Here is a 27,434-nt window from a genome sequence, read left to right as displayed (position 1 = left end):
ATAGCTCTTCCTCCAGGGAGCCTTTCCAGATTTCTGCTTTGTTGAAATCTGCCCAATTTCTTCTTCCCAAGACAGAAATGAGTTTAAATGTTCCTCATTGTCTTGCAGTCACTTAAGTTCTTATTTATTCAGGCTCAGCTATCTGCCTGTGAGATGCCCCAGGGTCTGGAGTACATCAACATCCTGGAAGGGGCATTGGGTGATGGAAGAGACTGTGAGTTTGAGGGTGGAGGTTTTGGGGCGGGACCATACAGGCAGATCTCAAGCGTCAGACCCAGGCTATGTTGGCTGGGAACGTGCCTTCCTGCAGCCGTGGGTGACTCCAGCTGGCATCCTGGGGCTGGGTGCCCGGGTGGCACCTGCAGGAGGAGTGAGTGGGGGGCTAGCGGGGCACCCAGCGGCCGCACGTCAAGAGTGTATCCAGCAACAGCAGTTTGAAGAGCAGCAGGCGCAGTGCCCCCAGCCACAAGGCCTGCTCAGCCGTCCCTGAGAACAAATTGAGTGTCTCAGGAGCCCAGAAAGCTCTCCCAGGAATAGGGCATAAGGGGTGGGTGTGGGAAGTGGTGGACTCTGTGGCTGCCCGTGGGGTACCCCACCCCTCCTTTCAGGCTCTCAGATATGTAGACCACCAGCCAGGGGCTCCCCAAGGAGCAGTACAAGGACCTCAATGTTAGCTGCCACCTGTGCATTGGTCAGAGAATCAGCCTCATCTTATGAGAGTGGGTATGGCACATGGTGTTGCAGCCTGGCCAGGCAGCCTTCTCTGGGTCACACCTGAGTGTCCTTCACTCTGGGCCCCAGTTCACATTCCCAGCCTTTCTTCCCAGCCCAGCCCACTCCTTGGAGTACTTACCTCTAAGAGGCTCCTGAAGGCAGCTCCTGGTCCGGGCAGCTTCACCTGCCAGGCAAGAAGGGACTAAGTCCTTGCGGTAGACAAGGCTTGCCTGCTGCATCCCAAACCCCCAAGTCCCAGTGCTTCCCCCACCCTCTGGGACCATAGGAAGTGCTACCAGGATGACAAATGAGCCAGCAGATAACAAATGAGCTTGCTTCCTACAGGTCCTCTGAGGGGGTCCAGAGCCCCTCACTCTCTCTGCTGTGCCCTGATCTGAAGCCCCAATTTGGAGTGGGAGGGGTTGAGGCTGTGTCAGCCAATACTTCTCTGCAAGAACAGACACTCATTGGAGGGCAGGACATTCGGTCACTAAGCATGTTATTTGAGAAGATGGGAAGACAGAGGGGACCCAGAAAGAGGAAGTACGTCATCTGGTCCTGATAGCACTGGCCAACTTTGACACATGACTGAACATCTCAGTAGCTGCTCCATAAGGCAATAACTAGAAGTGTCACATAGCGCCTGGCAGAGGTTAAATACTTAGGGAGTCATAGCATGTTATTATTGAATTGTGATTTGGTCTTTGTAGGGTGATATAGATACAGGGTGTTGTGTGTGAGTGCATGTGTATGTACCAGCCCTAGGAGGGAGGAGGCATGCCACAGGACCTGGTGTTGAATTTGATATTTTGGAGGCTGAGGCTGTCCTGCCCTGGGTCCAAGCATTGCCTTGACCCAGATGGCATGCACTTGAACATCCTTCATGGCTGGGTGGCCTTTCACTTCTCCCACCATGTCCTAGGTGGAAAGGGACAGGGAGCACCCATGAGAACCCCATCCCTTCCCAGGCCTACCTGACAGCTGTAGGGGTGGTGTGCTCCGGCTGTGGCCCCCAGCCCCAGGCCCCGTGTGGCAGACCAAGGGTTCCCAGGCTGCCAGCTCCTCTGAGGCCAGGGAAATCTGGGCTACACTAGTCCAGGTGCCATCTGTGGCGAGGGACGGGCCGTAGGTGAAGGCATCCAGGGCACTGCCATTGCCCGCTGAGAACCAGATGGGGCTGGCGATGTCAGGGGGTGCGGCATCCAGGACCAGGCAGACCACCAGCGTCTGCTGCTTCCCATCCACCAGCAGCGTGATGGGCGGGGCCAGTGATGGGAAGGGCACATGGCCCACACCTGTGAGATAGCACAGATGGACGATAGGTGCTGGACCGACGTAGCCATTTCCCTCCAGACGAGGGTTGTGTGTTTATATCTTTCCATGCATCTCTCTACCATCACACTCCAGCCACCTGTCATACCCACACATCTGTCGCCACTCCTACCCTTCATTTCTCCATTCTCTGTACATGTATTCATCTTCTATTTTTACTTGAAAGTCAGGGTTAAGGAGAGAGGAGAAACAGAGAAAAAGATCTTTCATCTGCCAGTTACACTCTCAAAATGGCCACCAATGCTGGAGCTGGGTGATTCTGAAGCCAGGAGCTAGGAGTCTCATCTAGGTCTCCCATGCGGTACAGGGTCCCAAGGACTTGGGCCATCCTCTGCTGCTTTCTCAGGCCATAAGCAGAGAGTTGGATAGGAAGTGGAGCTGGGACATGAATCAGTGCCCATATGAGACGCTGGCACTACAGGAAAAGGCTTAATCTACTATGCCCTGACACCGCAAGCCCTCTTCTTCTTTTTTTTTTTTTCTACATCCCACCTATGTTTGTCCACACTTCCATTTGTTGACCCTGCCACCCATGTGGGAGAGCCAGCCTGGAGTTCGTGGCTCCTGGCTTCAACCTGATCCAGCCTTGGTTGTTGTAGGCACTCTGCCTTTGAAGTAAATACATGACTTTAAATTCCCTCACAAACAAATTCACACCAGGAAATGGGAAGGGAGCCCACTGATGAGGGGAGCTGGAAGTGGCATTCAGGCCCCCTGAATCCTGCCGGAATAGAGCTCTGGGGACAGGAAGGACAGGATGAACAGGACGGGAGCTCACAGCCCATGCTCCTTCCCTTCATGCCATGTACCACAGCCCCGGCTGCCCTAGCCCCTATCATCTATGGATGCCCAGACAGGTTGCTCTTTCTTCCTAATACTGTTAGAGGGACAGCCCTCCCTCCCAGTGCTGTGGACCACAGCCTGAGGGGTTGAAGCCCGTGGTCTGGAAGTGGAGTATGGAACATAGGGCCAAGGGTGCTTCTGGTGAGGCCCCGCCCACTCAGGGGGCTCTAAGCCTACATGCATGGCATGCACATCCAGGGGGCCAGAGCGAGGGGCAAGGGCTTAAGCAGAGGCAAAGAGGGTGCTCACCTGTGGGCAGAGCTGGACACCCAAGGGCCAGGAGAAGCAGCAACCATGGCCCAGCCATGGCCCACCTGCAAGGAGACAGGCCCCAGCTGCAGAGCTGAAATGTGGGAGCTGGGTGAGGAGCAGGCAGCCGCAACACAACCTCCCAGGCCACAGGCCCAGCTGCAGCTCAGCTGCTGTGCCCTGAGCCGTTCCCTGGGCATGGGGGCTCCTCCCACAATCCCTCCCTCAGGCCCCCAAACCCAATCCTTTCTCATGGGTCAGAAAACTCAGATGCTACTCCAACCAGGAGTTAGGTACCCACCTCCTGGCTGCCTCCCTACAAAGCTGTTTCCCAGCCCCTGACTTCTAGGAGGGTAACTCCCACCGACAGGACACACAGAGCATCTGGACATATGCCAGGGGATTGACACACTGCACTTGGCCTGACCCACCCAGCTCCAGTGAGGTCCATTTAATAGGTAGGGCAACAACTGAGGCTTGCAGAGGCAGAGAGACCTGCCAAAGTCCTAGGGCTGGCAGGTGGCAGAAGCAAGGAATAAAGAAGCTTTCTATCATAGACCTAGAAGTGCCTGGGACACTTTTGTCATCTTGTTATAGACTTACCAAAAAAAAAAAAAAAGAAAAGAAAAAGGGCCTGGTACGATGGCTCAGTGACTAAAATCCTCACCTTGCAAGAGCTAGGATCCCATATGGGCACTGATTCATGTCCCAGCAATTCCATTTCCCATCCAGCTCCCAGCATGTGGTCTGGGAAAGTAGGCCCAAGGTGGGAAAAGTTTCCATGTGGGAAACCCGAAAGAGGCTCCTGGCTCCTAGTTTTGGATTGGCTCAGGTCTAGCTGTTGTGGTCACTTGGGCAGTAAACCAGTGGATTCAAGATATTTCTTTCTTCCCTCTGTGAAATCTGCCTTTCCAATAAAGATAAATAAGTCTTTTAAAAAGTGAAAAAGAAAAACAAAACAAAATAGTAAAAAGGTTTAAAAAAATGTCATTTTCTGTGACTCCAGTATATTTTAGCTGAGGCTGGCATTTGGACCAGAGTTTTGGGTTTTTTGTTTTTGTTTTTGTTTTTTTAAGATTTATTTTATTTTTATTGGAAAGGCAGATATACAGAGAATAGGAGAGACAGCAAAGAAGATCTTCCGTCCAATGATTCACTCCCCAAGCGAGCACAATGGCCGGTGCTGTGCCGATCCAAAGCTGGGAGTCAGGAGATTCTTCCAGGTCTCCTACACGGCTGCAGGGTCCCAAGGCTTTGGGCCATCCTTGATATTGCTTTCCCAGGCCACAAGCAGGGAGCTGTATGGGAAGTGGAGCTGCCGGGATTAGAACCGGCGCCCATATGGGATCCCGGTGCATTCAAGGTGAGGGCTTTAGCCGCTAGGGCACTATGCCAAGAGGACCTGAGTTTTTACTTGTAAACATATACAATGAAAAAATCACAAGACAGGTCTCACATGACAAAGATTTGTGAACAAAGACATATTAAAAAAATTTTTTTTTAAATTTATTTGAAAGGCCAAGTTACAGGGAGTGAGAGACACAGAGAGAGTTCTTTGGTTTGCTGGTTTACATTCCCAATAACTACAATAGTCAGGGCTGGGCCTGGCCAAAGGCAGGAGCCTGGAGCTGCTTCTGAGTAACCCAAACACTTGGGCCTTTCTCCTTTGCACTGGCAGAAAGCTGGATTAGTAGTGGAGCAGGGCCCTACCATTGGTTTACTGCTAACCCAAATGTTTTCTGCCAGAAAATGTGCTTCTTAAATATTTTATTTAAAAAGCAAGATGTTGGGCCTGGCAAGATAGCTTAATGGCTAAAGTCCTTGCCTTGGATGCATCAGGACCCCATGTGAGTACTGGTTCATATGCCAGCTGCTCTACTTCATATCCAGCTCGCTGTGGTCGGGGGAAGCAGTGGAGGACGGCCTAAAGCCTGGGGACCCTGTGCCTACGTAGGAGACCTGAAAGAAGCTCTGGCCTCCTGTCTTCGGATTGGCTCAGCTCCAGCTGTTGCGGTCACTTGGGGAATGAACCAGTGGACAGAAGATCTTCCTCTCTGTTTCTCCTTCTCTCTATAGATCTGCCTTTCCAATAGAAATAAATAATTTTTTTGAAAGAAATAGAGCAGCTGACTATATGAGCCAGCACTCAAATGATATCCTGATGCATGCAAGGCAAGGACTTTAGCCACTAGGCTACCGTGCCAGGCCCATAAATAAATAAATTTTTTTTAAAAGATTTATTTTTATTATTTTTTTATTGGAAAGGTGGATATACAGAGAGGAGAGACAGAGAGGAAGATCTTCTGTCCAATGATTCACTCTCCAAGTGAGCGCAACGGCCGATACTATGCTGATCCGAAGCCAGGAGCCTCTCCCAGGTCTCCCACGCGGGTGCAGGGTCCCAAAGCTTTGGGCCGTCCTCGACTGCTTTCTCAGGCCACAGGCAGAGAGCTGGAAGGGAAGCGGGGCTGCTGGGATTAGAACCGGCGCCCATATGGGATCCCGGGCGTGCAAGACGAGGACCTTAACCACTTGGGCCACCGCGCCGGACCCAAATTTTTAAAAAAAATAAATAAAAAGCAAGAAGTTGCAGGGACCAGCAGTTGTGAGAAATCTGCAGACTGATATAAGGGAATCCTGTATTAATGTCTTAACAGTTCCACTTTTTAAAAAAGATTTATTTATTTTTACTGGAAAGGCAGAATTATAGTGAATGAAGGAAAGACAGAGAAAGAGAGAGATGTTTCATCTTTTGGGTCACTTCCCAAAGAGCTAAGAGCTTCTTCCTGTTCTCCCATGTGGGTGCAGGGGCCCAAGGACTTGGGCTATCCTATGCTGCTTTCCCAGATTCCCACATTAGCAGGGAGCTGGATCAGAAGTGAGCTATCCAGACTTGAAGAGTTCCCATATGAGATGCAGGTGCCCATGTGGGATGCAGGCGGCGCAGGCAGAAGCTTAGCCTGCCCCAGCTGTTCCACTTCTAATCCAGCTCCCTGCTAATGTGCATGCGGAAGGCAGAGGAGGAGGATCCGAGCATCTGGTCCCCTGCCACGGAGACCTAGATGGACTTGCCGTTTCCTGACATTGGCCTGGCCCAGCCTCAGCTGTCTTGGTTCTTTGCGGAGTGAACCAGCAGCTGGAGAAGCTCTCAGTCTCTCCTTCTGCTTGTCAAATAAATGAATCTTCAGAATAAAACAAAAGAAAAAAAACAACGCACAAACAAAAAACAAAGCAGCAAGACATTGGAAATCATTCATCTGCACAATGCTAAGAAAAAGGTTAAATGGATAAAGATATGCTGTGTGCGTAATAATGGATATTACACAGCAGCTTTTGAAATCCTGTGTTCAAAGACATTTAATGACCTGGGATGTAAAGTAGGAGTGTGGTTAGAACTTGGTTTGTCAAACAAGAACAGCGGGGTGTTAATCTTGGCCACATCGTTTAGTAGCTACATGCCTTCCAGCAAATTACTTCCATCATCCTCAATTTCCTCATCTGTAAATGGAGAAGATGGTTCCTCAAAAGGGCCTGTGCTAAGCAGGATGATTTACAAGAAAGATTTTGCATCATTCTTTGCACATAGTGATAAGTCAATAAAAGTTATCTTTTGATATATATGCACTCTGTTAAGCAAACAGCATACAGAAAGCACACACCCAATTTTGAACAAAAATTGTAAATATTCGTGAAAGAGTGAAGACCAAATGTTAACCATGGTTATCTCTGCATTTTAGAATTTGTGATAGTTATTTATTTATTTTTAGCTTCTTTTTAAAATAGAGGATATATCTTTTCTTCCCCCAATGTTTATTTTTATTTTTTTGGTAGAATTTTTTAATATATATATATTTTATTAATTACATTGCATTGTATGACACAGTTTCATAGGCTCTGGGAATCCCCCAACCCCTCTCCGTGCCCTCCCCCCGTGGTGGATTCTTCCACCTGGTTGCTGTATTGCGTTTCAAATTCAGTCAAGATTCTCTCATTGCAAGAGTATACCAAGCATAGAGTCCAGCATCTTAATGTCCAGGTAAATTCAACAGTTTCTTGGGGAGACCATCTCTGGTCTGAAGGAAGAGCTGGCAGAATATCATCCTGATCAATTTAAAGCCACAATATAAATCCAATGGCAATTTACAACATTATGGAATTAATTGACATGGTATTGAGTAACCAATATGTTAAAAAAAAATGCAAGTTCTTAACCGCATTCTGTGACTACTTCATTGACATTTCAATTTTAATTTATACACAGAACTGGCTGCTATACACCTTAAAATGGCTATAGGGTACTATTCAGCTGTCTCATGTCTATTTTCATTTTAGTATTTAGCAGTTTATAGTGTTGAATTTTGTTGAACTTGGCAGATTTTAAGTAAGGTATGTGTGAGTTCATGCTGACCATTTCCTGTCTGGTTCTAAGCTTTCCTTGTTGTTCTCTGCCTATCTACTCTAATTTGTGTGTGTGTGTATGTTTGGAGGGGTGCTCTGGAGCAGCCCTGATGGTCATTGCAAGAGAGGGTGGGGATCCAGTGTTGGAACTAAGTAAGGACCAGAGAAAGCTCCTCTCCCTAGTCCTGTAGGAAGTTTACTGTTCTGTTTCTGCGGACCTCTCAGGGTTTCTGGCTGTTGTTCCTATGACCTTGGATCCTGCGAGGAAGGATCCGGGCTTCTCCCATCCCGTGTGGTAGATCCAAAAGGGGGTGGATGACCTCAAGAGTTCTTGGCCTCTGAAGGCACTCCAGTTCCCCGTGGTCTCATTGGCAGTTGGAATGTAGTCCTTGGTGCCCGTACTGATAGTCCTTGATAGTCCGGGAGTCTCCAGGGTTGGGATACCAGCCTCCTCCTGTCCCCCTGCTTCACTCTGGGGTTCCCCCCTGCTCTGTGCACATGACCTTCTATTAATATGTTGTCAGGATCACTCTTGATTTCCCCTGTATGTCTTTGTAGTTTTACTATTATCTAATGCTGTTTTGAATCTGTTGTCTGTAAGTTACCTGCCTTGTTCCTGATAGGTTACACTACACGGCTTCCTCACACATTCTAAGCAAATGAAAGATTTCTCTGCTCTCCCGCCCCATTTCCTAGTAGCACAGGGTTTTGAAAGTTTATTAGGTTTTACAACTTTTTGATGTAGATCATGAGCAGTCTGACTCACATTGATTGCTCACAATATCTTATTGCATGAGATACAGGCTGTTTGGGGTTGAAATAATATTAGAGTTTACAAGTACTGTTTTTTGGATTGAGATAATTTCATGTTAAATTAAGGCAAACATGTGTTATCTAACCTTTTGGGATTGGCTCATTTCCCTTAGCATAATGGCTACAAAGGGCTACTTGCTTTCTTTCTTTTCTTTCTTTCCTTCTTTCTTTTTTTTAATAGCTGAGTAGTAGTCCATGGAGTAAATGAACCATAGCTTTCTTCTCCAGTTTTATGCTGATGGACATTTTGGTTGCTTTCAAGCTTTTGCAATTATTGATTCTACACATGACCAACAGTTTCACTGAGAATCCATCTTTCGTCTGGATGCAGGGATGCATGTTCCATTGTACCCCCACGTCTGTATATGACAAACCCTAGTGCTCCATCACTCTACATTACCATAAGTGAGAGGCCATGAAACGAGGTCAACAACCAGTATGAGTTAGGATCTCCAATGTTTATTTTTATTATTTTTTAAAGATTTATTTTTATTATTTTTTCATTGGAAAGGCGGATATACAGAGAGGAGAGACAGAGAGGAAGATCTTCCGTCCGATGCCGGGCCCGCCCCAATGTTTATTTTTATCTGCTTGAAAATCAGAGAGAAATAGGGAAGAGAGATACTCTGTCTGCTGGTTCACTCTTCAAATGCCTGTTACAGCTGAGCTTGAACCAGGCTGAAGCCAGGAGCCTGGAGCTCCATCTAGTCCCTCACAGGTGGCAGGGCAATAAACCAGGACAATAAACACTATTAAAAAACAAAAGCTAGGGCAGCATTGTAGCACAGTAGTTACAGTCTCTCTGCTTTTCAAATAATAATAATCATTATGAATATAGTATAGCTTATTTAATCATCACCTTATTGTTAGACATTTCAGGCAATGGATAGCTTTGTTAATAAGGCTATTTCTAAACTTATAATTGTTTCCTTACAGTTTTGATCTTAAAAATCTTTGTCTTTTTTTTGGGGGGGGGCTTGTTTGCTATTAAACTTTCAAACAGCATTTGTCTGTTTGTCTGTTTGTGATTGGCTTATTTCAGTTAGGGTCCCCACGTTTCACACCTGTTGTCAAAATTCCCTTCCTTTTTTGAGCAGAGAGACGTGTCTGAACAATACTTTTTCCCCTGCAAAGTGCTCACCAGCTATTTCAGAGTTATAGTTGAAGCAAATTTTTCCCAACCTCACTATGTCCTTTTATTTCAGATGCGTATCTTTTTTTTTTTTCATAGACAGGTTTATTTCTTCCTGGCTCCTCAACTTCTTTCTTCTGATGCCAGCCTCACCCCTTTCCGGCTCGCCAATTACTTTAATAATCCTGTTGCAGGCCCGTCGGGAGGGAAGCCGGCCGAGGCAGGGCTGCCTGGAGGCGGCGGGCTCCGCGCGTTCCCAGGCACAGCCAGCGCCCAGGTGCACGCCCCGGTTCCTGCCCGGCGGGGGAAGGGCGGCAGGTGTCCCAACGACTTCCCTGCCCTGCAGCTGGGGGCTGTGTTGGCGCAGGCACCTCGGTTACCACAAGACAGTAGGGGGAAAAGGGCTCTTGGCCTCCTTCGAGTCAGAACTTTCCCAGGAACAGGAAGGTCGAAAACTCCAGAACCAGCCTCAGTCTTGGCTCCGGTCCACTCAGTGCGCTCCCACCTCGCGCCCCGGGGCCACCCTGGCCGCCACGCGCTGGAAGCTTTCTTAGCTGGCTTTTCCCACCACCCCCTTCTCCCGTGAGCCTGGGGAGTCTGCGACCCCGCCTTAGCAGTGGATGGTGTCCAAAATATGCCTTTCGGGGCGCAGAGGATGCCCCTGGCACTGGATCCCAGAGCTGCTCACCTGGGACTGATTCTGCCACTTGCTGCCTCTTTGCTGAGCCCGCAGCAGGTATTACCAACCTGAGGCTCAGAGGTCTGAAGTTGCAAGCGTGCAATCCGGAGCTAAATGCAAGGACATCCTTCTTTTTTTCCTCCTCCCCTCCCTCCATCCGTTCTGCCTTCCTTTCTTCCTTGTTTTCCTTTGTCTCTCTTAGAGAGGTAGGGAGATATAGTAGGACAGACCTATCACTCTCCAAATGCCTGCACTTGGGACAGGGCTATGCTGAAGTCAAGCCAAAGCCAGGAGCCCAGAACTCAATTCTTGGCTTTCACCGTAAGTGGCAGCGGCCCAGGGACTTGAGCCATCGTGCTAGCAGGGAGTTGGAATGAAAGCAGAGCCTGTCCAGTCACCCTGATGAGGGATGTGGGCTCCCCAAGTGATGGTTACCCACTGTCCCAAACGCCTGCCTCAGGGCTGTCTCTTCCCATAGTTCTTTGTGTGAGGCTGCAGGGGACAATGCAAAGACTACCCGAGTGGCCCGCAGCAGGTGCTCACCATGCATTGCTCCTTACCCTGGCTTTGCACCCCTTGCCAAGGTGAACTGAGGTGAACCACTCAGAATGTGAAAAAGGAAATGAGCAAAAAGTAGCAATACATCCTGAAGAAGATTGCGGTTATTAACAAATACCTACGGTAAGTCACACATAGCCAAAATGAGGAAAAAGAATAGGAGCCAGGGCCCGGCGGCGTGGCCTAGCGGCAAAATTCCTTGCCTTAAACACGCTGGGATCCTATATGGGCGCTGGTCCTAATCCCAGCAGCTCTGCTTCCCACCCAAGCACTTGAGCCATCACGCGTCACCTCCCAGGGTGAGCACTAGCAGGAAGCTGGAATGGGACGCAGAGCCAGGATTCAAACCTGGACACCCTGATATGGAATGTGGGTATCTCAACCACAGCATCAAGCCCCTATCCCTCCACAAACTTTATTTTTTATTTAATGTATTTTAATAGCAAACTTACAGGAACAGCACGGAAGACATGTTCTACATGTACTTGCATGTAGGACAACTCAGAAAAGTATAGTGAATGGATGGAATCTACTACCGTATGGTAAAAATGCTACAAACACCATTTAGTTGCAGTCAATAAGAAATTTACTTGTTTTAAAAAAAAATCCGGGCCCGGCGCGGTGGCGCAGTGGTTAAGGTCCTTGCCTTGAACGCCCGGGATCCCATGTGGGCGCCGGTTCTAATCCCGGCAGCCTCGCTTCCCATCCAGCTCCCTGCCTGTGGCCTGGGAAAGCAGTTGAGGACGGCCCAAAGCTTTGGGACCCTGCACCCGCGTGGGAGACCCAGAAGAAGCTCCTGGCTTCGGATCGGCATAGCATTGGCTGTTGCGCTCACTTGGGGAGTGAATCATCGGACGGAAGATCTTCCTCTCTGTCTCTCCTCTCTGTATATCCGCCTTTCCAATAAAATAAAAATAAATCTTTAAAAAAAAAATCCAAATACTGGCATTGACCAGAAAAATTTAAAAGGTTTATTTATAATTGTTATAAAGTTGAACTGCTGAAACTTGTTCACTGAAATATTTTGACTTGCATTAATGCTTTACATCCCCGCATTTATATTAAAAATCCACGCACAAATGAAAATGGAAAAACTGTCAATACCTGATTTCTGTCCCCTAGTTTTCCACTTGCGATCATATACTTAGGTATCTTTTGACCCCATGGGAAACAAACAAAAAACAAAACAAAACAAAATAAAACAACCTAACGTTCAGAGCTACCAATATATCAGGTAAGAAGAGAAAAAAAAAATTGTTTTGAGAATGAAATGTTTCTCGTCATACTGGGTTCTTAAGCACGTTCTCCACGTATGCGGCATGCTAGCTGGATGTGTTTTGGCATAATTGTTACACGTTTGGCATGGATAGCACACAGGTTGGTGTCTTCAAAAAGGCCAACCAGATAGGTCTCACTTGCCTCCTGCAAAGCACCAACAGCTGCACTCTGGAAGCACAGCTCTGTTTTGAAATCCTGAGCAATTTCTCGCACCAGACGTTGGAAGGGGAGTTTGTGAATCAGAAGCTCAGTGGACTTCTGAGAACGTCTAATTTCACAGAGCGCCGCAGTACCAGGTCTGTGACGGTGAGGTTTCTTCACCCTTCCAGTAAAGGGCGCACTCTTGCGAGCGGCTTTTGTAGCTGGTTGTTTTCTGGGTGCTTTGCCACCAGTCGATTTGCGGGCAGTCTGCTTTGTACGAACCATGGTGCAAGTACTTCCTTACTCACCTACCCGCTTTTCCTCCGGTTGGAGCTCGGCGAGGGAGAGGCGGTGCTGGCACTGCGAGCAATGTAGACGCGGCGGTGATTGTGAACACAACCAAACTTTCTGATTCTAAAGGACACTGCACCCTTGCAGAGAGTAGCACCCCAGCTCTTGCACCTTGCAGGGAGGGTGCAGGGTCCCAACTGGGCACCTACTGGGGCCCCACCTCCCTGCTATACTAGGCAGCTGCCTCAGGGTGCTGGGTAAGAATAAAGCCAGTGAGTTCCCTGGCTGTGAGCCAATTGGACTTCTCCCCCGCCCTCAGCCTCATAATGCCTGGCTGGAGAGTCTGTGGAGAGAAAGCCATTCCCTAATACAGGGAGGGCTCAGTCTCAACCAGGTGACAACAGTGCCCACTCAGGGCCCTGGCTTCAGGCTGTTAAGGAGGTTGGGCCCTCAGCACTGGCCATGCGTACATATAGAGCCATTGAACAAGCCACAGAAGCTGCGTGGGGGAAGTCACAGGGCCAGTGCCTTGTCCTCTGGCTCTGCCATGGCCAGTGAGTCCACAGTCTGTCAGCATCGCCAAGGAACAAGTGCTTCAACGGCAGCCTCTCCAGGCCCTGTAAAACCTGAAGCTCAGTAGAACTGCAAGGTTGCTCGTGGCTAACCCAGCATTCTCATCTCCCCGAGCCATCTGATTTCTTCCTCTACGGTGTGCCAGGGAGCCTCTGGCATTTTAAGCTTATTAACTGATCTTAAATGAGGCTGCCATGAAGTCCAGGGCTTAATTAGCAAGGCCAGCAGATTCGGAATGCCTTATCCAGGCGTTCGAGCCAATACGTTAAATCTCAGCCCCCTGAATGAGACTTCCTGGGCCAAGGGTTTGGCTGAGCAGGGCCTCATTCTCCGCCCTTCTGGGTGCAGTTCGCTTAAAATCCACTCCCACACATGTTGCCACCAGGCCTGCCAAGGCTGCCTGGCAGGGCCTTCTGCTTCTCCATGCTCCACCCTGGCTCCTCTAGGGCCTGGAGTCAGGGTGGAGGGATGGAGCCCAGGAGGGTTCTGAGGCTGAGGTCCTGGGATAAGGGAGTGGCGGGAGAGGAAGTATAGTAACAGATTTCCAAGTGAACACTTTGAACTTGTCTCCCGGAAGTCCCCATGCAAGTTCAGGCTCCCATCTCTCACCCATCAAGGCTGGTCCCTTAGTGCAGGAAGTCTCTGTGAAGACTGAGCACTTCAGGCAGCACTGGAACCTGCTAGCCCTCACGGGGACACCCAAGGAGGCCAAGGGCAGCGGCTGTTCAGCCACTCTCCCAGTCCTCACTGCCCCCACCCAGCAGGTTCCGGTAGAAGCCACACAGCCTCGAGGGTTCACCACGGTCACTTCCACTCACCTCTCCCCGCTCCCCCTGGACCTCCCCAGAGGACAGCCTTGTGCTCCTGGAATTTAGCATCGATTTGATCTCCATACCCTGTGCAGGCTGCTCGGGTAACCTACTCTCACACAGGTGAACAAGTGTAGGGAGCAGACCATGCAGATACTTGGAGGACACATTGAGGAGGATTTCATACAGATTCAATCTAGGGGCTGAAGGCATGGTTCAACAAGCTAATCCTCTACCCTGTGGTGCCAGCATCCGATTGGGTGCCAGTTTGTGTTCCTGCTGTTTCATTTCAAATCCAGCTCTCTGCTTGCAGCCTGGGAAAGCAGTGGAGGATGGCCCAAAACCTTGGGACCCTGTACCCATGTAGGAATCAGAAAAGACTCCTGGTTCCTGGCTTCCAGCTTCAGATCAGCTCAGTTTTGGCCATTGCAGCCACTTGGGGAGTGAATCAGCGGACAGAAGATCCTTCTCTGTGTCTCTCATTCTCTCTGTAAATCTGTCCTTCCAAATAAATACATAACTCTTAAATTTTTAAAACTGCTAGCCCTCCTCCCTGGGCCAACAGGGCAGCCCTTGCTCTGTCTGTTCTACACTCCACATCCCCTCCCCACCCCACTGGCCAAACCTAGAGGCCAAGAGGGCAATGCAACCTGGGAGGCATCTGTAGGCTGGGTGAAAGACGGGCAGAGACGGCCTGGGGGAACTGGCTGGGAAAGCTGTTCCGCAGTGCCCAGCTACATTCTTATCTTGAGCCCAGTCCATTTTACACCCGCACCCCCTCACTTCACAGATAGGAAACCTAGAGTGGAGATCAGCCAAGCGGTTTGCACCCAAGGCCCACAGCCTGTAAACGCTGGAGGGGAGGATTAGGACTCCTACACTCGGCCTGGCTCCCAGTGTCAGCCTTGGGCCAGCCCGGTATGCTCAGAAGGTGACTCCAGAGGCCGCTGTTCTGGTGTAGTGGGTTAAGCTGCCACTTGCAAGGCTGGGATCCCACAGCAGAGTGCTGGTTTGAATCCCGGCTACCCATTCTTCTTCTACGATGTATTTATTTACTTGAAAGGCACAGTTAAAGAAAGAGAACGGGTAAGGTCCAGAGAACTCTCATTCCCCTGGGGCACGCTCCCATGTGGGTCACAGGGGCCTAGCTGAGGGCACAGAGATGGCAGGATCCCTAACTCCCACGCTCAGCCTTCCCCTCTGACTGTGCTGTGCTGGGGACAGAACAGAGGACCAGGAAGACAGCGACGATGACACTGCTGCAGCGCCCCTGGCAGAAACACGCACAGCCACGCTCCCCGATTGCGAGCAGGACGGGGGTGGGACACCTGGGCTGACTGACTCCTGCAAAGGCTGCTTTCTCCTTGTCCTTGGCTGGCAGGAGAGAAGGCAACAATGCAACAGCGCGGTAGCCCAGGCCAAAGTTCTCCCTTGGCATGTGCCAGGATCCCATATGGACACTGGTTCTAGACCCAGTCGTTCCACTTTCCATCCTGGGAAAGCAGTCGAGGACATCTCAAAGCCAGGCTCCTGGCTTCGGATCTGGATTGGCTCACGCTTCGGTTGCTGTGGCTGCTGAGGGAGTGTGAAGCAGCAGACAGAAGATCTTTCTCTCTCTCTCTCCTTCTCTCTGTGTGTTTGCCTTTCCAATGAAAATCAATCGGTCTTTATGGAGTCACAGTGTGTCACCATGTCACCCTCCTACCACTCAGTAAGACTCACAACCAAGGGGCTCCACTGGGCTTTGTGTGCTGAGCTTTATTAGGATCCCACACAGGTGTGCTGGAGGAGTCCAGCTATTCTCCCAGTTCCTATTTGTTGCATCCCGTGGCTGGTCCCGCCAGCATGACCCCCTGGCCAATGGGTGCTGCACAGCAGTGTTCATCTCCAAATTTGATTTACGTGAGAGGCACAGAGGCAGGAAGGGATATGGAAAAACCAAGAGGGCTGGCCTTTTGTGCACTTCCCGAGTGCTCACCATGGCCAGGTTGGGTTGGGTGGGAACTGGTCCCCCGTGGGGGTGGGGGTGGCAGGGACCCAGGGACTTGCGTCATCCAGGGCGTGCATGAGCGGGGAAGGTGGGCACTCCCACACGGAAGGCAAGCACCTCAGTACAGTAAGTGGCTGCTGTCTGCATTTATTTTTTTTACATTTCTAGGAGAGTCCCCTGGCCCTGTTTGTTTTTTATGACAACGGCAGTGGTATCAGGCTCAGGCCAGTCAGTTTTGAACGCTCTTTCACTTTGGCCTGGGTCTCTAGGATTAGCTGTAGAGCACAGTTTTGAGAACAATTCTGGCGTTGCATCTTCCTTAGTGTATCACAGCAGGGGACAAAACGATGCCAGTTGGATCTGTCCATCCTAATTAAGCTTATTTGGCGCGCGGGGGTGTGTGGGGGGGGCGTTCAACAGGCCAGGCAGGCTTTCAGCTACGGAAGCCAGGAGATGGCTGGCGCCCACTGACACAGCAGCCAGAGCAGCTGCAGTTCAGCCAACCAGCCTTCAGCCTCTGCCCTCCCCTCCGAGAGCCCCGGAATGGGGCTAGTGGCCGTGATGGCCGGTGTCACGCGCAGCAGGTTCGGCCCTGACCTAGCCTTCACATTTTAGCAGCCCATGCCTGTTTTCTAAAGCACCTTCCCCGACCGGGGGGGACTCCGGGCTGGGCCCACTTGTGTCCGCTGCAGCAGCGTTTCTGCACGAGGTCGGCCTCTAACGCTCCAGCTTCTGGATTTGGTGTGGTCTGCGGACCTCCCTTCATCTCCTCTCACGGTGGTTGCGTCCACTTCGCCGGAAGTGCTCGCCGCTCCGCCTTCCCGTCAGGCTTCCCGGCACAACATGGAGCTGCGTCCCGACGTGGGGCGTCCCGGTGTTGCCCGTCTCGGCGGAGCCGCTGCACCTGCAGGGTCAGCCTCGGCCTCGGTGACCCTGGCGGAGCTCGTGCAGCTGGTGCAGCGGGGCCAGGCGCTCCCGGGCGTGCAGCAGCTGCACATCACGGCGACCCTCGGCGAGCCCACGGCGTCCGAGCTCCCGCGCAAGCCCAAGCCCTGGGAGGCGGCGGGCCCCACTGCACCCCGCGGCGCCGGGGAGAGCAGCGGCCCGGCAGAGGCGCCATCTCCGGGGTCCTGAGGTTCGTGGACTTGGCGGCCGAGACCTGGAGCCTGCCCGTGCCCGGCGAGCCTCTGGGTGCTGGCCGGCCACTCGCCCTGGCCCGGAAGCATCAACGCGTCCTGTTCTGTGAACTGCACCCTTCCACGATGTCCTTGGTGTAACGTTAACGAGGCTTAGGCTGTCGCCGGATGGGGCCCGGTGAGAGCAGGACTTCTCTTGTGGCTGTTAGGGACAGCGAATCTGGGATCTGCTTTGTCCTACAAAATCTACAAGACAGCTTGTGTGTAAGCCGTTACCAGCAACATCTCAGGGCACCCTAATATACTGTGAGAAACCCCCCCCCCCTTGTTTTTCCTAGAAATACACAGAATAACACTTGTTATGGGTGGCATATTATTCAACCACACAATTTTAATGAAAACCTTATTTACAATTACCAGGTTTACTGTTTTGCATAATTCTCTTAATAACCAGACAGTACATGGTGCTTGTTTGTTGGAACCACTGTTTCCGTATCTGTTGTTTCAAAAATGGCTGCAATGGCTGGAGCCCAGAACTCCACAGCTGGGCCTCCGCAGCGGCCTTCCCAGGCACCGCAGCACCACTCATCGGCAGCACCTTAAGCCAGAAGGCTGTGCCAGCCTGCTCCCCTGTTTGGTAAGGCAGAGCTGAGAAACGGGCCCAGGACTTCCTCCCCAGTGCTCTCTTGCGCCAACTCCCTAACACATCATTTTGAAGCAATCAGATTTCACAACGCTGTACAGGAGGGTAACATCTTCTGGCAGGTTAACGCTGCAGCCAAGCAGGTAATTAATGACCTCATCCTGGCACATGTGAATGCATTGTTTCACAGCTGTTTCACAGCTATATCTGAGAGCTCCGAGAGCCAGAGTGAAAGCAAAGCCAATGGGAAGGCCAAGGAAGCAGCAAGTCTGCGCGCACAAGCCCGCCGCTCAGGCCCGGACACTGGGGGAGGCGCTCTCCCTCTCGCAGCTCCCAGGATGAACTTCCCCACAGACCCTGCTGTTGGTCTTTTCCATCACTAACAGCAGGACAAATAGTAATACAATGTGCAAAGAAAAGATCCAATTAGACTATTTACTTGTGGCAACTTCACACCAAGAAAATGGCCCGTTCAGTCCTGTTTGGGATCAGAATATCTAGTAACAGGGGAACCAGGAAATTCAACTCGCAGGCCCGAGGGGTGAAATGGTGGGAGTGCCAGAATCAGCCGGCACAGAACAGGACTCCATCTGCCACTGTGCTGGCTGGAAACCCCAGGACAGGAGCTGGGCCCCGGAGGGCGCTTTCCTGCATGGCACAAGCTCTTCCACAGGAGGCGGCAGCCAGTGGGAAACGGTGGGGCTTCTTGGAACTAGGAGGGGTGAGGTGTGAGCCGTGAGCAGACTGCCCTGTGAAGCTTTCCTTTCAGCTTCTGATGAGGTAAACCATCTTCCCTGAAGATACTTGATCCCAAGCACCACATTTTCAGTGTGCTTTCACATCATCTGAGGGCAAAAGACTGTATTACTACAGGAGAAACAACAGTAATAAAAACAATTTCAGAGTTCAGAAAAAGTTTTTGGAAAAAAATTTTAAATAAGATTAATTCTCCAACAACAACAAAATATTAGGGCTTCACAAAGAGAGTTCATATCTGCTGGTTGTGGTTTGTGCTGGCCAGGCCCCCATGGGAGTGACAAGGGCCCACTGGAGCCACCACCTGCTGCCAGCCCTATGGAGCTCATGTTAGCAGGAAGCTGGAGCCAGAGCCAGGTATGGAAACCCACATGTGGGATGCAGGCATCCTGTCAGGCAACAGGAAACCTGAAACCTTTTATTTATTTATATATTTTAAAAGATACACTTATTTATTAAAAAGATTTATTCATTTTTATTACAAAATCAGATACAAAGAGAGGAGGAAAAACAGAGAGGAAGAGCTTCTGTCCGCTGATTTACTCCTCAAGTGGCCGCAACGGCTGGAGCTGAGCCAATCCAAAGCCAGCAGCCTCTTCCAGGTCTCCCACATGCGTGCAGGATCCAAGGCTTTGGGCTGTCCTGGGATGCATTTCCAGGCCACAAGCGGGGAGCTGGATGGGAAGTGGGGCCGCTGGGATTAGAACTGGCACCCATATGGGATCCTGGCAGTATGTGGAATGCAAGGACTTTAACTGCTACGCTATTGTGCCAGGCCCAAAGATTTATTTATTTTTATTGCAAAGTCAGATATACAAAGAGGAAGATGTTTCATCCGACGAGTCATTCTCCAAGTGACCGAAACAGCTGGTGCTATGCCGATCCGAAGCCAGGAGCTAGGAACTTCCTCCAGGTCTCCCACGCAGGTGCAGGTTCCCAAGGCTTTGGGCTGTCCTCAACTGCTTTTCCAAGCCACAAGCAGGGAGCTGGATGGGAACCGGTGCCCATATGGGATCCCAATGCATTCAAGGTGAGGACTTTAGCTGCTAGGCCACCATGCCAGGTCCTTTTATTATTATTTTTTGAGATTAAAAAAATTTTTATTAGAAAGATATACAGAGAGGAGAGACAGACAGGAAGATCTTCCGTCTGATGATTTACTCCTTACATGGCTGCAAGGGCCAGAGCTGTCAATCTGAAACCAGGAGCCCGGAGCCTCTTCCAGGTCTCCCACTGGGTGCAGGGTCGCAAGGCTTTGGGCTGTCCTTGACTGCTTTCTCCGGCCACAAGCCCGGAATTTGATGGGAAGCAGGGCCACTGGGATTAGAACCAGTGCCCATACAGGGTCCCAGTGTGTGCAAGTTGAGAGCTTCAGCCGCTAGGCTACCACACTGGGCTTTTGCACTTTATTTTTTACTTCATTAAAAAAAAAAGTTCCAAACACGGTAACAGAAAGAGGAGAGACAGAGATCTTCCATCTGCTGCTTCAATCCCCAATGGTTCCTACAGTCAGGGCTGGCCCACACTGAAGCCAGGAGCCTAGAGCTTTATCTGGGTGTCTCACAAGGGTATAGGGGCCCAACCAATTGGACTGTCTTCCACTGCCTTCCCAGGGACATCAGCAGAAAGCTGGATTGGAAGTAGAGCAGCTGGCACTCAAACCAAAGCCAATGTGGGATGTTGTACCAGGCAGAGGCCTAACCTTTTATACCACAACCCAGCCCTGTTTTTAAAAAATCATACTTTTTATCCATTTCCAGGTAAATGATAAAATGGAATTCTTTTCGTCACTTCACATTTTTTAGCCTGTCAAGACTCAGGATGCACACAGACTCCTGGCCTGATCAGATATTCACTGTTCTAAGTAGGTATTTATTCGTGCAATCAGCCTCCCCTTTCCACCCAGTCAAGGCTTTTCTCAAATATGAGTAAATACAAAAACTACTAAGTGGCAAGAAGCCAGCCCGAGGGCAGCCCTGGGCCCGCCTCACCTGGGTCTAGTTCAGCTGGCGGATGAGCTGATTGATGCGCTCGCCCCGGTAGCCAGGTGAGCCCATCTCCTTGAGGAAGCCCGCTCTGTTCTTGGTAGCATGGCGGGCCACGGACAGCTGGAAGGGGCGCAGGAACCTCGCGATGTGCTGGAAATGCTCACCAGGGAAGGCAATTTCATGAATGAGGTCTTCCAAGCAAATGACACCGAATTTCCCTAAAAAGCACAAGGGCACAGACTCCGCTATTCACCCATCCTTCATCTGACAGAGCCGAGAAGCTCCGCTGGCCAGAGCTGGGGCCTGCGACAGGTTCCCACGGCCCAGGGACCCCAGGTCTGCCAGCCAGGCCCGAGTCCCCTGCTGCTGCCCTCACCCAGGTGCTCCTCAATCATCGTGTTGTCCGTCAGAGGGACGGTCTTGTTGTTGACCCTGGCTTGCCCACGTTTTAAGATGAGTTCCCGGACGGACTTCAGGTTTGGAAATCTATGGGAGGCAGAATGAAATAGTGTGTTAGCCACTGCGCTACTATGGTCAGCCATGCTATGTTAAGAGGACACAAACTGCAAGACAGTGGCCATTCCTGCTGCCCAGCTGGGAAAAGACCAGAAACTTCCCCTTTCACCCCATGTTCCAGTACGGATGCTTGGGAATAAACTTGCAAGGGAAGGAAAGGAGTGGCCCAGACTATAGCATTCAGCAGGTGGCAAAAACAAACTAAAAACCAAAAAGAGACTGCATCGTGGCTGCGGTCTGGGCCCCAGCCCTGGGAATGGTCTACTCAAGCTTGCAGAAACAAAGCCCACGCTCTCACTGCATTGGAACACCTGAGAAGTGCTCCTCATATAAAGCGTGGCTCCAGCTCGGCTTCCAGACATTAGAGCCAATCTCCTGGCCACCTGAGCCTCAGTGCAGAGTGGACGTGCCTGGCTGTGCTATGTGGGACCATCACCAGAGTCACTGAATCCCTGTCCCGGGGTTCTTGATCTCTGAGGGCTGTGGTCGAGAGCCCCACTCACCCCCAGGTCACGTAAGGCTCCACTATCCGCAGCACTCGCAGGTTTGCGGGTGTGACTCTGACAAAGACGCCGCTGAACATTTTCTTCAGGCGAAGCCGTGCAATGGTCTGCTGCACCAGCGAACTCACCCCATTGATCCTGAAACAAACAGCAAAGACAAGAGAAGTCAGGCTCCCTCAGCCTGATGTCCAAGGGCCGTCATGGCTCTCCAGAACACAGCTTGAAGAGCTCAGCTTGGGGGTCAATGCTGAGGGGTACTTGATCAAGCTGTCACCTGCAGCAAGTCAGATTCCAGTACCAGTCGCTCCACTTCCAATCCAGCTACCCACTCAGCCGCTTGGGAGAGCAGGACAGGATGGCCCAGGTATGAGACCTGATGGGAGTCTCAGACTCCCAGCTTCAGCCTGGCCCAGCTGCTGTGCCCATCTGGGGAGGGAATACCTGGTAGAAAAGGTCTGTTTCACAAGAGGCAGTGCAAACAGATCATCTCCCTGCGATGCTGGCAGTGTCTGGGCTGCTATGGGAACAGACATGTTGGAGAGGGTTGCGTAGGGCTAAGCAAGCTGGACTTGCTTCTGAGGGTGCTACTGGAGAATGTATGGCAAAGACATGACTAGGCTTCTTGCTGATAGTCACCGAGGACAGTGGGATGGCAGGGGAACCCAGTCAGGAGGCTCGCAGCTACAGCTCCCACAGGTGTACAGGAAGGCTGAGTGGGCAGGATTGGGCTGGACTCCAACACCCACTGGTTTGCACAGAGGACAGGGCTGGAGACAGAATTAACCCAGCAACTGCTGAACTATCAAAGCCACTTAAGCAGGACCCTCGGAGCATGCTCCACATGGGAGACCTTGGGATAGTTGGGAGTCTGGGTGTGGCTTCTCCCCTTGTCTCCACCACTTTCCCCAGATACAGAAAGGAAAAAAAGAGAATGTGGAAACAATGGTCTCAACCATTTTCCTCTAGCCCTTGACCCTTTGCACCCTAATCAACTATGTAAGACTCATCTAAAAATAAATAAATAAAAAAGAAGCCTCCTGGGCCCAGTGTGGTAGCCTGGCAGCTAAAATATTTGCCTTGCATGCGCCAGGATCCCATATGAGTGCCGGCTCTAATCCTGGGAGCCCTGCTTTCCATCCATCTCCTTGCTTGTGGCCTGGGAAAGCAGTCAATACAGCCCAAATCTTTGGGACCCTGCTCCCACGTGGGAGACCCTGAAGAAGCCCCTGGCTTTGGATTAGCTCAGCTCTGGCTGTTGCGGCCACTTGGGGAGTGAACAATGGACGGAAGATCTTCCTTTGTGTCTCTCCTCCTCTCTGCATATCTGACTTTCCAATAAATAAAATAAATCTTAAAAAAAAAAAAAAAAAAAAAAGCCTTCTGGCAGAGGCCAAGAATTTCTAAGCAGAGATTAGAGGGCTGTGAGGGTGAGCCTGGGGACCAAAAGTGTGGAAAAGCTGTGTCTCCACAGCCCTGTTTATGCTCCTCCCTCCTGACTGCCCCGAGTTCCTAGAAAAGCAGCCCCCACCCACCGGCACACTTCAGCTTTCTGCAGCCATGCCTGAAGTTCTGACCCTGGTGAGAGGTCCTTTCAGGTCTTCTAGGCCCACATCCAAGTTCCTGCTTTAGAAAGTATGTCTTCAAATACCCCACCCTCAAGTTCCTGTGCTCCACTAATTTCAAAGTCAATCAGGTGGGGCTAGTGTCATGGCTCAACTGGCTAATACAGCTAATACTCCATCTGCAAGCATGTATCCCATATGGGCACTGGTTCATGTCCCAGCTGCTCCACTTCCCTTCCAGCTCCCTGCTTGTGCCCTGGGTAAGCAGCAGAGGATGGCCTAAAGCCTTGGGACCCCGCACCCAGGCAAGAGACCTGGAGGAGGTTCCAGGTTCCTAGCTTTGCATCAGCTCCACTGTGGCTGTTGAAGCCATTTGGGGCGGGGTTTGGGGGTGAGGTGATGAGCCAGGTAAATCTACCTTTCCAAAACAAACAAGCAAACAAAAAGAAATAAGTCTATTAGCAGGGCCAGCATTCTGTATGGGCACCAGTTTAAGTCCCTGCTAATGGCCTGGGAAAGCAGCAGAGGATGGACCAAGTGCTTGGGCACCAGGACCTATGTGGGAGACGCAGAAGAAGCTCCTGGCTTCAGCCTGGCCCAGCCCCAGTCATCGAGGCCATCTGAGGAGTGAGTCAGCAGATGGGACACCTCTCTCTGTGCCCTGCCCAGCGTCAGTCTTCCTAAGCTTGCAGACATAACTGTGCATCGCACACAGCCTTGAATTCCCAGGCACGACTTGTCCTAGAGGGTCAGGGCCTAGTGTCTCATCTTCCTGGATGGGAGGCCTAACGCTGAGTCAACAGTTTGCTTTGGCTTCAGGGAACCCACAGAGAAACCAGGGCCTTACTTCTGGAGACGGATAACGAAGGCCAAGGAATGCTTGTCCGGCATTTCCAAGGCGTGGGGTTTCACGTTCAGCCGTCTGAGCCGCACTGAGTCCCGCCGCTGCCGCCAAGCATCGTACACGAAGCACTCCAGCCGCTTGAACTGGAACACCTTTCCTTTCCTCTGCCAGAGAAGATGGCCGTTTGCATCACCACGTGGTGCCCACGCTCACCCGCACTCCCCGCGTTCTGCAGAGGAGCTGTGGCTCTCACACCACACAGTCCCCTTTGAACCTTTTTTTTTTGAGAGGCGAGGAGACAGAGGAGTACGTGCCACCTGCCAGGCAGGAGCCCAGAGGAGCCCGGTGTGCAATGTGGGCTCCACGGCTGGGCAGGGAGCCAGCCACCCTGTGCCATCGTCTCCTGGGGTCCAGGCCAGAATCTGAGGTGTAGGGTGCTGACCTCTCAACTGACTATACTCCTGACCCTGCCATGAACTTTTTGAAGTACTAATTTCTGTATGATTTCAAAGTTTTTGCACCAAAAGAACATTATCTTTAATCCCGCTTCCAATGAACTCACAGAAATACTAATATAGGAAATTGAGAAATCCAAGCAAAAATGGAGTCAAGAAAACGAGAATCCCTTGGCACCCGCATGGTGGTATAGTGTGCTAATCCTCCCCCTGTGGCTGCTCCACTCCCCTTCCAGCTCCCTTCCTGTGGCCCGGGAAAGCAGTTGAGGACGGCCCAAAGCTTTGGGACCCTGCACCCGTGTAGGAAACCCAGAAGAGGATCCTGGCTCTTGGCTTCAGATCAGCTCAGCTCTGGTCATTGTATGCATTTGGGCCTCTCTATAAATCTTAAACAAACAGACAACAAAAAAACAACAACAAAACTACCTTCCAAATAAAAACAAATCTTAAACAAAACAAACAAAAAACAACCAACCACAGAAACAAAAACAGGAATCTGGGACTAGTTTCTGATAAAGCAGTTGACACGGGAGCTGGCATTGTAGCTGAAGCTGCTAGCTGCAAGGCCGTACCCTGTAAGCTCAGGTCCTGGTGGCCCCACTTCTGACCCAGCTCCCTGTTTTAAATCCATTCCTGTGCTTTTAGCCAACGTTTACCAACAAACATTTGCTTCTAGTCCTCCTCCCACCCCCTCACACACATCGTTCACTCCAAAGGCGCTTCACAAACACCCACACAGGTGGCATTTAGAAAGCGGTAAGCTTATGCCAGGCCTGGCGTTTCGAATCACTCGGTAGGCATCCACCCCTAGATTGGATACATTCTGTAAAGGAGCCCCAGGGCCTGGGCAGGCTGGGCAGGCGCTCAGACCCACCCCGGGACAGGGCAGGCTCGGTGGGCGTTCAGACGCACCCCAGTAGGGCCGGGGCAGGCTGGGCGGGCGCGCAGACCCACCAGCTCCAAGTTCCAGCATCTCTCCCCAGCTACCGCCTTACCTCCCTCCTGGCCAAAAGCGCCTGCTTGGCCTGTGTGGCTTTGAGGGCCTGATACGCCTTCCTCTTTTTCAGGAGATTCTCAGGCACCAACGGGATCTTCTTCCTCTGCCTGGCACAGAAACCTGAGGTTAGCAGTTACCCTACCGACGGAATCGACGTGAGTGGCTGCATCCAAACCCACACCACGTTCTGGGCTTTGCAGAACAGTCCCGGGCAGACAGTTCGAGAAACCCCATAGTGTCTGACTCTAGTTCAAAACGGGTATAAGTGATCACTCTAGCGAAACCCAATGCAGTCGGGGCGCGTGTAGACCTCTACACTGGGTGATCCCACACCTGGCACGGTCCGCCAGCAGAAACGTCCACCCTCGCCCCCTGGATCACCCCAACATTAAACACCACGGATCTCCTCCCGTCTCGGCCCTACAGCTCGTCAGTCCTCACCCTCACCCCCGGCCACCCAGAAGCTTAGAAACGCTCCTCCCACCGTCCACAAGCACCCTTAGTTTGGCGCCCACGAGGCATACACACGAGGATGGTATCGGATAGTAACAGCCCGGCTCCACAAATCCCCAGGACCCAACACTCACTCTGCCTCCGCCATCTTCCCCGAGCGGCAGCCACCGCACATGCGCGGCAGCCACCTGGTGTGGCCAAGAGGAGCCGCTCTAGGTTTACTTGACCATAGAGACGCCTGTGCTGGAGGACCGGCTGGTTCCTGCCGACGGCTGCACCGAGCTTCCTTCACGTCCTCTCCAGGCTTTAGGGGGATTGTGCAACTTTCAAAACCCAGTTCCTTTCAGTGAAACCGTATCCCCGTGACTGGCGGCTCCGCTCTGGGCCGCGGGCCGCTGTGCGCAGGCGCGGGCCGCCCCGGGGCCGTGTGCGAGGGCGCCGACGTCTAGGCCGCTCTAGGACGCCGTCCGGTTCCCGGCGCTGACTCCGTCAGGTTCTCGCCCCTCTGGCGCGCGTCATGGCCGTCCTAGCGCATCACCTCACAGCCGGGACTGTGGGACGCCACGTCCCACCTGGTCCCCTCGCCGCACCCGCCGCCTGGCGGCTACACATCCTTAAGGCGTCACCCTTCTGTACCATTGCCTTGTTTCCCTAACTAGATGGGAACTTTTGTTTTTTGATTTGATTTTTGTTTGAGAGGCAGAGAGAACCCCTCACAGGCTAGTCCACTCCCCAGATGCCCACAATGGCTGGGACACGCTGAAGCTGGGTCTCCCACGTGGGCTGCAGGAACTCAGACCTGCCTGAGCACCCAGGGTCTGTGCTGGCAGGAGGCTCGCCCCCCCATACGGGACCTAGACATTGCATTGTTAAGTCAAAGCCCACAAATTGGGTGCTGTTTGTGGGGGCGAGAGGGGGATTAGCGAGCACCTGTCAGAACAGTGGGTATCACCTTGAGGGGGCTGGTGAACTGCTTGGCTGATGATTTGGAAGTCGTAGTCTGTGCTGGGTACCCAGTCCACCTAGGAAGACAGTGCGCTGGACAGAGCCGCCCCTGCCTGCTGAGCAGGGGTCAGGGACTAGGCACGCTCCAGTCGCAGGTGGTCAGTGGTTCCTCATCACAGCTCGGCACCATGTGTGTTCCTCATGGGCCTCACAGAAGTCACAGTGAGACGGCAGAAACAAGACAAAAATACCAGGATTTGGGGCTCCAGCGTGACGGCCTAGTGGCTAAATTCTCACCTTTCATGTGCAGGGATCCTATACAGGTGTCAGTTCGCGTCCCAGCTGCTCCACTTCGTATCCATTTCCTTGCCTGTGGCCTGGGAAAGCAGCAGAGGACAGCCCAAAGCCTTGGGACCCTGCACACGTGTGGGAGACCTGGAAGAAGCTCCTGGCTCCTGGCTTTGGATTAGCTCACCTCCAGCTATTGCGGCCACGTGGGGAGTGAAGCAGTGGATGGAAGATCTTCCTCTCTGTCTCTCCTCCTCTCTGTACATCTGACTTTCCAATAAAAAGAAAAAGAAATCTTTAGGGAAAAAAATACCAGGATTTGGTTGCTTTCTGTGTGTGGATAAAAGTGATATGAAAATAGTAAATGGAGTAAAAGTTTCAGAGAGGTAACTCCCTCTGACCAGGTCTTTGCTGGAATTTGGGAAACGGTTTTCTGCGCCAGCAGATGGCGCTAGGGGAGCATTTATTCTTGGTGCCACTAGCCGACCCCAGAGAACAAGGGATGCGCCAGTAGTTCACAGCCTGAATATGTGTTGACTGAGCCATAA

The 27,434-nt window shown here is 51.6% G+C and overlaps 3 protein-coding genes across 5 annotated transcripts; 1 reads left to right on the top strand and 2 right to left on the bottom strand.

The window, feature by feature from the left end:
* Window positions 1–382: 382 nt before the first annotated feature.
* Window positions 383–3,196, bottom strand: PTCRA (pre T cell antigen receptor alpha). The gene is made up of 4 exons (XM_040983075.1): window positions 3,139–3,196; window positions 1,689–2,009; window positions 854–898; window positions 383–486 (listed from the first exon to the last, which is right to left on the bottom strand). Exons 1-4 carry the CDS (start codon window positions 3,194–3,196, stop codon window positions 383–385), a joined length of 528 nt encoding a protein of 175 aa, XP_040839009.1.
* Window positions 3,197–16,551: 13,355 nt separating this feature from the next.
* CUNH6orf226 (chromosome unknown C6orf226 homolog) lies at window positions 16,552–17,270 on the top strand. The gene has a single exon (XM_040983391.1). It carries the CDS (start codon window positions 16,644–16,646, stop codon window positions 16,932–16,934), a length of 291 nt encoding a protein of 96 aa, XP_040839325.1. The 5' UTR covers window positions 16,552–16,643; the 3' UTR covers window positions 16,935–17,270.
* Window positions 17,271–18,000: 730 nt separating this feature from the next.
* RPL7L1 (ribosomal protein L7 like 1) lies at window positions 18,001–26,007 on the bottom strand. 3 transcript variants are annotated; one of them, XM_040983388.1, is made up of 7 exons: window positions 25,788–26,007; window positions 25,199–25,307; window positions 23,752–23,912; window positions 21,343–21,480; window positions 20,700–20,809; window positions 20,327–20,541; window positions 18,001–18,424 (listed from the first exon to the last, which is right to left on the bottom strand). In XM_040983388.1, exons 1-6 carry the CDS (start codon window positions 25,826–25,828, stop codon window positions 20,333–20,335), a joined length of 768 nt encoding a protein of 255 aa, XP_040839322.1. In that variant the 5' UTR covers window positions 25,829–26,007; the 3' UTR covers window positions 18,001–18,424; window positions 20,327–20,332. The 3 variants fall into 3 exon arrangements, with proteins under 3 accessions (XP_040839322.1, XP_040839323.1, XP_040839324.1); XM_040983389.1 differs by lacking the exon at window positions 18,001–18,424 and adding an exon at window positions 19,023–19,060; XM_040983390.1 differs by lacking the exon at window positions 18,001–18,424 and adding an exon at window positions 19,362–19,401.
* Window positions 26,008–27,434: the final 1,427 nt, after the last annotated feature.

Source organism: Ochotona curzoniae, unplaced genomic scaffold (genome assembly GCF_017591425.1).
Source record: "Ochotona curzoniae isolate NIBS_2020 unplaced genomic scaffold, NIBS_Ocur_1.0 contig_3819, whole genome shotgun sequence".
NCBI classification, from domain to species: Eukaryota; Metazoa; Chordata; class Mammalia; order Lagomorpha; family Ochotonidae; genus Ochotona; species Ochotona curzoniae.
The sequence above is the reverse complement of the archived record's forward strand: the minus strand, read 5'-3'. Positions and strand labels throughout refer to the sequence as shown.

Coding starts and splice junctions, on each gene's coding strand:
- PTCRA (XM_040983075.1), bottom strand. CDS start 3,196: ATGGCTGGGCCATGGTTGCTGCTTCTCCTGGCCCTTGGGTGTCCAGCT. Junction 2,010..3,138: donor GTGTCCAGCTCTGCCCACAG/GTGAGCACCCTC, acceptor GCTATCTCACAG/GTGTGGGCCATGTGCCCTTC. Junction 487..853: donor CCTTCAGGAGCCTCTTAGAG/GTAAGTACTCCA, acceptor ATTTGTTCTCAG/GGACGGCTGAGCAGGCCTTG.
- CUNH6orf226 (XM_040983391.1), top strand. CDS start 16,644: ATGGAGCTGCGTCCCGACGTGGGGCGTCCCGGTGTTGCCCGTCTCGGC.
- RPL7L1 (XM_040983388.1), bottom strand. CDS start 25,828: ATGTGCGGTGGCTGCCGCTCGGGGAAGATGGCGGAGGCAGA. Junction 21,481..23,751: donor TTCGTTATCCGTCTCCAGAA/GTAAGGCCCTGG, acceptor TGTTTGTTTCAG/GATCAATGGGGTGAGTTCGC. Junction 20,542..20,699: donor GATGATTGAGGAGCACCTGG/GTGAGGGCAGCA, acceptor TGTGCTTTTTAG/GGAAATTCGGTGTCATTTGC.